The sequence below is a fragment of the Homarus americanus genome, unplaced genomic scaffold (genome assembly GCF_018991925.1).
Source record: "Homarus americanus isolate GMGI-L3 unplaced genomic scaffold, GMGI_Hamer_2.0 scaffold45698, whole genome shotgun sequence".
Classification (NCBI taxonomy): Eukaryota; Metazoa; Arthropoda; class Malacostraca; order Decapoda; family Nephropidae; genus Homarus; species Homarus americanus.
The window spans coordinates 6,668,143-6,677,670 of record NW_024735554.1 but is presented as its reverse complement, the minus strand read 5'-3'; the positions used below and the strand labels follow the sequence as shown (position 1 = coordinate 6,677,670).

General features: G+C 43.5%; 1 protein-coding gene across 1 annotated transcript; it reads left to right on the top strand.

Annotated features, from left to right (window-relative positions):
* The first annotated feature begins 3,596 nt into the window (after window positions 1-3,596).
* Window positions 3,597-9,029, top strand: LOC121871292. Its single transcript, XM_042373508.1, has 6 exons — window positions 3,597-3,834; window positions 5,727-5,813; window positions 6,367-7,062; window positions 7,299-7,457; window positions 7,824-8,006; window positions 8,253-9,029. The coding sequence occupies exons 2-6, from the start codon at window positions 5,811-5,813 to the stop codon at window positions 8,745-8,747; spliced, it is 1,536 nt and encodes a 511-aa protein (XP_042229442.1). The 5' UTR covers window positions 3,597-3,834; window positions 5,727-5,810; the 3' UTR covers window positions 8,748-9,029.
* Window positions 9,030-9,528: the final 499 nt, after the last annotated feature.

The window sequence follows — 9,528 nt, the reverse complement described above, 5'->3', positions numbered from 1 at the left end:
CTACAGTCCCCTATAAATAAGCTACTTCAGAATACAAAGCATCTAACAAAACTGCTGATCTAGACTATATGTGTGAGTAGGAGCACTGCTCAGGCGACGTCAGGGAGAGGGTACTCGCAAAAGTCTAGCAGCACCTCTTGCCGCACTCCACCTCACTGACCATCAACGACATCAAATTACTGTTTTATCTTTACTTCTCTCTCACGCTGGAGGGGTTGAGAAGCGGGATCAAGAGGTACAGACACCTCTCACCACCACCACCTGTGTCTTCTAGCATTCTCTCCCACTTTGGTGCTGGATGAATCAAATTATACGTACAGAAACCTCAAGGAGAGATGGAAGGGCGAAGGGGTGGATAGGTGAGAGGGAAAGACAAGTCCTGCATAATTTAGAGTTGGTATACATTAATAAACTAGCAAATATTTCTAACTCGTAAACCAAGAAATCCCAAATGGCGAGGGTCTATTCTACTCCACTGACAGCTTCAACGCGACGCTTTGTATCAAGTTATTGTATAAACACTGGGTCGTCAGCTGAGTAGTTTACATCAAATCTCACTCAAATTCAGAAATAATTTGTTCATGGCTGTTATCTGTTGACAAATTCATTTATAAAAAAGAAAGAAATGTAGAGGAAGAAGAAGAAACAAGAGATGGATGAAGCAGAAGAAAAAGTAAAAACAAAGAAAAAGGGGGGCATTATAAGCAGAAAATTTAAAGACAAACAAGAAAAATAAGACAAAAAGAAGGAAAGATGAAGAAAAATTCCCAGTGAGGACGAGTGACGAAGGCTGTCGGTGTCCCCAGATTTCCTCTCCGGCATTTCCGTGTTTACAAACCTTTTGAATAGAGGATCAGTAGGGAGAAGCTCAAGACCCTGAATAGCAAAAGGGAATGTATGGGTAACTTTTGCCGGAGCCTTAACACAGATGCCTTTGTTACTTAGCTTTTGTGACCAAGATATATAGAGGTATAAATATAGGCCTTGATATGTGTATTCTAGAGTATGTAAAGGATGTTGGGAGTGAGGGCTCGTAAAGGAGACATATCGTGCAGTTTATTTTATTTATAACACATACACATTGTTTATTAACCTTTTAGATGACCAAAATTAGGAAAATTTTGTTGAATATTTTTGTATAAATGATTAGGTGAAAAATATGACTCACTGATGGAAAGTAAGGAAAAAATTGCTTGATTTTTTTATGAACAGCATTAGAATTTTGTTATTATTGCAATGTTTGAACTAAAAAAATAACATTGTCGTCCACGCCATGGAAAACACACACACACAAACACACACACACACACACTACTACTACTACTACTACTACTACTTTGCTGTCACTCGGAATCGAGTATGACGATCATCCAGCTAAGATACAATGATATGAGTTATTAGGGATGTCACCTAAGTTGGTGAGTTTTGAGGTGACTAAAGAGACCGATACGGGACCCGCAGGGTCGTCCACATGTGGAGGGTTGCATCTAGTGGCAGCGTCTTTCCGGCGTTTGCGCTTGTCTGCCTCGGTTTGCAGTCGGGCTAACTCGAAAGTGTTGACACCACCTCGTGTGGTGCTCCTCCAATCGTTACTATGTGGAGTAATCGTCTCCCAGGTAAGGGGATCGATTTGGCACTTATTCAGGTTTGTCTTAGGACTATCCTTATACCTTTCCCGTTGCCCGCCGGCGTTACATTTACCATTCGTTGAGTGACTGTAGAGAAGCTGCTTTAGCAGTCTACTGTCGTCCATGTGGGTAACATGACCAGTCCAACGTAGTTGTTTATGGATAATGGCAGCCTCGATGCTCCTACAGTTGGTGTCCGCGAACTCGGAGGAAGGAACGTAAACTACGGTTTGTTTCTGGTACATTTCACAGGATGATGGAAATTCCCTTATAATTCTCGTTCAGTTGTGACGTAAGAAAAGACACAAAGAGAACAAGACAAATGGCTGCAGTTATTATCTTGAGAGAAACATCCGACGAGCGACCCCTTCCACCGTGTTCCTCCGCTCAGCGTTTTGTCTGCCTCACTCACCTTAGCTGCACCCATAGTTCAGGTTAAGACATATTAGGATAAGTTAGGATTGGTTTAGTTAGAACAGACTAGGATAAATCAGGGTTGGTTAAGTTAGGACAAACTAGATTAGGTTAGCTTAAGTAAGAGTCCACATGCAGAGATTAGTAAGACCCATCTCATTAGGGTTAGGCGTCTTGCCTTCCTGACCCTCTTGTGTACACGGGCTGCACATATTTGACATATAAACTCCTAAACATTTTCCTCAAGAGAGAATGTGAGGCGGAGAGGGCAGGGAAATACTGACAGTCTTAGCATTCCTTCTAATATTAATTAAGGCGCACTGGACTATATTTTTTTTATTGGGAGCGACGAACACGACAGGGCTAATAAATCCTTTTGAAGGAATTTTAGCCTAAATTTTCTTTATTATTATTATTATTATTACTGCTGCTGCTGCTTAAAATAAGTCGACTGAAATTGAGATATGGCGGTAACACAAAACATATATATATAAATTGATACGCTGTAGTAAAGGCAGATGATTGTAATCTAATCAAAGTATTTTTTTTTTCATTAAAGGATAATTGACTTATTGAGAACCTATGTTGTTGTTCTTTCGACTGTTGTGTAAGATACTAAACTATTGATTGCCTTATTTCTTGCTAAGTTAAGAAATAGGGCAGACATGCGGTAGATTGCTTGCGGGAATAGTTACGTACAGGAAATAATTATAATAATGCAAAGGTAACTATTACAATTATGTATAGATAAGTACTATAATTATGCAGAGGTCTCAGTATAGTTACTTTAATGTAATTATTTTGTCTACTTGTTCCCGTTCCAGAACTCGAAGATCGTCGCTACAGTATCCTTGTGAGAGTGCGTCTGTGTGTGTGTGTGTGTGATCGACAAGACATGCATATACAGTACATAACACTCACCTGTCAGAATCACTATCATTAACCTGGTGGTGTCTCCTGGCCCCGAAGATAAGCCATATCATGTAACTCATCATGCAGTGGCTTTATCCTGTATGATAGTACTAGGGTTAACACCGTGTTGAGTGACACTTAAGATGCTCCATCACCTTACTAACTATCTTACACTCCAGAACTTTTACGTAAAGCTAATGTTTCATATTTCTGTAGTGTTTGGGCCTTAGGATGATGAACAGGCGCATCAAAACGATGATTACCAACAACAGGATTTCGAGGACATGAGAATTTTACTATAACACAAAATTTCTTATTATCAGTGATAGTGGATAGGTAATTAATGCGTGCGTGCGACTACCCTCTTGAGGTGAGATTATCAAGTGCATATGTGTACATAGTAATCACAACTATGGTGTTTAGTGTTTACATTCCCTGTTGGGTCTCAAAGGAGTGTTTTGTGTCGTGCCCATACCAATTGGCAGCCTATCAACCTGTCTTGATATTAACTAAATACTTATTTTCTTTCCTCTTTCCTATCTCTATCTCTCTCTCTCTCTCTCTCTCTCTCTCTCTCTCTCTCTCTCTCTCTCTTATCATCGTACGGGAGATACACTAACTCATGTCGTCGAGCATTACCTAGCGGTGCCAGTCTTGGTAAATTAGTGTTGCGGGGCACATCTATTACACCTGCCTAGAGGTCAACCCTTGATACCTGTCACTGAATACGTCACCACCAACTGCGACACTCGTATGAAGATTTCTATCCGTGTCAAGTAATTTTATTTTATACGTGTTCAATCGTTAATTTACTCGCCGCTCTTGTAAACAGCTCGGAAGTAGCAAGGACAGTTCGCCACAAAACAGTACAGCTGATTAGGTAAATATGGAGGATTTTATATCATCCTCTTCGAGCGAGTGTATCTAGAAATAAGAGCATAGCTACAATCATGATATATTATGGGGTTTACTTTGCCAAAATGTCGCTCTGAAGACGTGTGAATTATGAGGTTGAAACATCTTACTGTAAGTGCATTAAATATTGAGATACACACCACTACTCCTACTCACTTTGCTGCCACTCGGAATAAAGTATGACGATCATCCAGCTATGATACAATGATATCAGTCATAAAGGATGTCACCGACATTGATGAGTTCTGAGGTGACTAAAGAGGCCGATAAGGGACCCGCAGGATCGTCCACATTCGTTGCACATATGGAGGACTACATCTAGTGCGGGAGGGGCGGTGGCAGCGTCTTTCCGGCGTTGGCGCTTGTCTGCCTCGGTTTGCAGTCGGGCTAACTCGAAAGTATTGACACCTTTTTGTGTGGTGCTCCTCCAAGCGTTACGATGTGGAGCAATCGTCTCCCAGGTGAGGGGTCAATTTGGCCTTTTTTTAGGTTTGTCTTAAGACTATCCTGATACCTTTTCAGTTGCCCGCCGGCTTTACAGTTACTATTCGTTAGATGATTGTAAAGTAGCTGCTTTGGCAGTCTACTTTCGTCCATGCGGGTAACATGGCTAGTCCAGCGTACTTGTTCATGGATAACAGTAGCCTCGATGCTCCTACAGTTGGTGTCAGCGAGAATACGGGCATTTGTTCTCTTTTCTTCCCAGCGAACTCGGAGGATGGAAGGTAGACTACGTTGGTGAAAGTTTTCAAGTGCCTGGAGGTAACTCCTGTATGTGACCCATGTCTCGCTGCCATATAACAGGGTGGGGAGGACCACTGCTCGATATACATGCAACTTTGCAGAGAATTTCAGTACCCTACAGCTGAAGACATGGGTACGGAGTCTTTCAGAGGCTTGAGATGCACATCTGATCCAATGTTGACCTTTCATCGATGTCCGCAGTGGTGGACAGGTGGGAGCCGAGATACCGAAAGTGGGAAACATTAGAGAGGATAGTACTGTTAAGCTGGATGGATGGTGGTGGTGTGGCTGAACCAGGGGCAGGCTGAAAGAGAATCTGAATCTTATGTACATTCACCTCAAGAACAAACTGCGCACACGCAACTGCGTAGGTGTTCAGGATCTCCTATAGGTCGCTTTCAGTGTGAACGACAAGGGTGAGGTCGTCTGCATACTGTAGTTCAGTAATGGAAGCTGCCGACACCTTTGTTCTTGTCTGGAATCGTCTTATGTTGAAAAGACCCTTCATCCGGTACTCGATGACCACCCCGCCGGCTAAATTGGCACTGGCACGAGTAAGGAAGGCAGCCAAGGAAATGGAAAAGAGAGTTGGTGCTCTTACACATCTTTGTTTTGCCCCCTTTTGGATGAGGAAAAACTCAGACTGGGTGCTCTTGTGCAGGACACTGCCGTTCATGCCAGCGTGGAATTGCCTCACAATGGCAATGAATTTTGGTGGGCAGCCAAAACGGCTGAGTATCCGCCAGATAGATTCCCTGTTGATCATGTCGAAGACCTTGGTCAGGTCGATGAAGGCCATGTACAGGCCACCACGCTGTTCTCTATACTTTTCCTGTATCTGGCGGGCAGCAAAGATCATGTCAGTGGTGCCACGTGATGATCTAAAGCCACATTGAGATTCTGGGAGGAAGATTTCCGCTACGGACAGCAGCGAGATTCCGCGGTAGTTGTCACAGTCTGACAAAACAACTAAATAAACAAGAATTTTAACATGTAAGGCCATAAACATAAACACTGACTCCTCTCTCCAAACAAAACAACGTAACACACAAGAATTTTAACTCCATTGCATTAAGTTAAAATCATTAATAAAATATATCATCTTTACCCCAGTTTTGTAAGCCAGGCGTGAGAGACCCTGCGGTGTGACCCTCTACTGAGCACTTACCTACAACCTTCGGCAGCCTCTTTCTGACAATGGTAATATTCTGACCTCTGCTGTTTCAGGAATGTTCATTTCTACTACAATACAATAATACTGATACTCGATTTTTAGCGTTTTATTGTACGTCATTCTTCTGTAAGTCACCTCAAAACTCACTAACCTAGGTGACATCCCTAATAACTCATATCATTGTATCAGAGGTGGATGATCGTCATACTCGATTCCGAGTGACAGCAAAGTAGTAGTAGTGTGTGTGTGAGGGATATGGAGAGTGGCCGTTTCCAGTGGTCGATTTTCAAGATGTCGCAAAAGTTATTTATATATCTAGCTGCAGTGACCAGCCAAAACTTATTTTATTAATCTAGGTGCAGTAGTTAGTTGACCAGCTTTAGTTTTAGTAGGAATTCAACTCACTATTGTACCCAGGGTATCAAAATTACTGTTATCAAATATGAAAGGAATTATTCTCGGAGAATTGACTTACACTATAATATACGCTTACAAAGGTATATAATGTAAGGTAAAGTCTCAGCTGGTAAGTTGGGCAGATCTTAAATCCTGCCATCTTTGTTTTATCATCCGGACCAGAATGATGAAAACCCTCTGGAGTGTACCTTGTGTTACGAGGAGTATAATGAGACTGGACGACGACCACGATGCCTACCATGCGGCCACACCTTCTGCTCCTCCTGCGTGGCCAGCAGTATCTTCAGAAGCAAGGTCACCTGTCCTAATTGCCGTAAGGAACACTTCGCCGTCACTGAGATGCAATTTCCTGTTAGCTACGGCATGGAAGCTCTCATTAGAAAACTGAGAGAGTCGTCTCATGACTCACCAGACTCAGACCCTCGACACAGTGACCCAGAATACGTCAACAAGAGGTTAGTCAATCTCAAGCGGGAACAAGAGAATAGCCTGAGTGGTCTCATCGCGGAGTGCGTGGACGGCTGCTCACAACTGGACAAATACTTGGTACACCTCGTCGACTGGAAAACTGAGCACATTGAACTTATTGCTAAATTGAGGAACTTAATGGAGAAAAGCGAGGAGGAGATTAAGCTCCTGGAAAAGGAGTATCATCGAGCCATGGAAGCCAGAGAGGACTTGGAGAAGCTCCAGCAGAAGCTCAAGACCCAAGAGATGTGTGTGGTTCTGGCTGACACCAGGACGGAGGTGATAACGGCGCTGGAAACGTGCAGCAAGTGGAAAGCTGCAGCGGGTCCCAGGCCCAGCAGACGCCTCGACCTCTTCCCTGACCTCAACACTGTCTTCACCTCTGCCAAGGTGAGTAAGGTGACCTACTTAACTTATACCATTGTATCATAGCCGTGAAAACACTGCTCTGTTTGTGTGTGTGTGTGTGTGTGTGTGTGTGTGTGTGTGGCACGTCCGTGTAATTTATATATAATTATGCTTTCATATAAAAAATATTCCTACTCCCTATGGACTGCCATATACGTGTTGTAACTTCCCATTAGTTCCCCGTACACCCATAACCTCACTATTTACTTCTGGTTAAGGTGCGAACAAGTACGAGGGCAGGTGTGCAGGTGATGGTGAAGGAGGCCTCATCTGGCCCGGTGCCTCTGCTAGTGAGAAACACCTCCGCCACCATACAGGACAAGATCGACCACATCACCGCCAACATCAGGGACAATAAGGACGACGACGTGCTCACAGTAACTTCCTATTCTCTTGTTGTGGAGCTGAATGAAAGTGTTTCTTCTTTAGAGCGCATTTAACTCTCTTGTACTTACCAGACAATTGGATTATATGGCTCGGTCGCTTTTCTTGATAATTTGTTGGGTTCCTTCCTTGTATGAGGATGATAACATAAGCTATAATTCTCAAGGTGTTAAACCTACATCTTCAAAGAGATAATCACCTCATTAACCTACATAGTTTCACCCAAAATTCATAAAAACGAAAGCATTGCTGAAGTGAAGCAGATACACTCGGCCCTGCCAGACCTTTTTATAAGATTTACAGGATAACTTATGTATATGTGTCGCGGCCCTCAGAGTGACCAACACACCTCTTATTAGACAGAAAGTCTGCGTATTATGAACACTCGAGTGAAGGACTTGCTGAAGGGCGGACGGGTGTTCACGGTGCAATTGGTAGAGGGACGCCAGCGTTACGGTCAGCTGGGTCTGGAGCGTGACAACATCATGGTGGGGGCGTTACAAGACTCCGCTCCGCCGCCCCCTAACGCCCACACCTTAGTGGTGAGTCACCTTTCCCATCCCCACATTTCAAACTTTAGCCATTGTCCTACAGTCTATGGCGGGCACAGTCGCTGCACGTTGTCACTGTTTCCCATGCTTTCTCTCCCCAAACTTTAATACATCAGATTGTTTAGAGTCAAAGCATGTCATTCCGTATCTTATGTCTTTATAAATGCTTCAGAATGATATAAAACCCAGTGTAACATAACATACCCTCGGTCCTCCCATACGGTTTACCTCTTACAGTACTCGGACGTGTGTGAATGGGTTGACTCGTCTTCCACGATGGCCTATCTAGAGCTGAGTTGGGGAGGCACTATCAGAGGGCGGGTCCTCATCCGGGTGGATTCAGACACCAGGTTAGGTCAACAGTTCGTGCTCCTCTGTACTGGCGAGCTGGGTCCCACCTACAAGAGTACTCGATTTATAGAAGTGATCAACGAGTGTGTATACGGCGGTGACTACGAGTATAACGACGGGACAGGAGGAGCTGCGCTACAGACAACGGTGACTAAGAGTGAAGAGTACCAAAGACCTGGATCTGGAGCTGTGGTGGGCAGGTGGAAGGACGACGCTCGTAGGGCTCAATTTGGCATCACCATCAGGGAGTGGAGTGCCAACATGTACGAGGTGGTCATTGGTCGGGTTGAAAGTGGTCTGGCACTGGTGGCAGCAGCGGTCAGGTTCCATACCCTACAAGAGGTGGTTATTGAGGACTGCGGCATTGTTTTGGAACTGTGAAGGTGCTATTGTAGTGCGTGCGTGCGTGTGTGTGTTGTGTGAGTGCCTACACTGTATACTGGTGAAGGAATATGTATGTCTGTATGTATTATCACAATATTTTGTAAATACACTATAATTTATATATCCGAGAGTTAAAAGTATAAAACTTCATCCCAGTTACACCTGAAGACTTGTATACAGGAAGTTTCTGATTCATGCAAGAGTTGTTAGTTTAATTTATGTCTTGTACATTATATATCTATTGTCATCTGAGTCTGTCTGATTTTATCAATTAATATGTAGATTATATAGAAAATAAAGCTATAACAATGGGTACTAGTTTATTTTACAGGCTTTAGGGGTAACTACAGGTGTGTGTGTGTATGCGTGTGTGTCTGTGTTGTGTCTGTGTATGCGTGTGTGTGTTGTGTGTGTATGTGTGTGTGTGTGTGTGTGTAGTCTACAGTACGTCAATAAATTCTTACGTATAATTAAAACTTCACATCGAGATGGAGGAACACATCCAAACACACACACACAAAACTCTTCAACCACCACCACCACAACAAACACCCGAATCAAAGCACCTTTACACCACTACCATTACCTACCACCGTCATGACTACCATCACTACCACTACCTTCCACAATCATGGCTACCACCATTACCACTACCACCACAACCCACTACCACCACAACCCACTACCATCATTACCACCACCACTACACTATCTACCACCGTCATTACCACCACTACATACTACCACTATCACCATCATTACACCTTCTATCTTATAT

Coding starts and splice junctions, on each gene's coding strand:
- LOC121871292 (XM_042373508.1), top strand. Junction 7,063..7,298: donor CTGTCTTCACCTCTGCCAAG/GTGAGTAAGGTG, acceptor CTTCTGGTTAAG/GTGCGAACAAGTACGAGGGC. Junction 8,007..8,252: donor CTAACGCCCACACCTTAGTG/GTGAGTCACCTT, acceptor TACCTCTTACAG/TACTCGGACGTGTGTGAATG.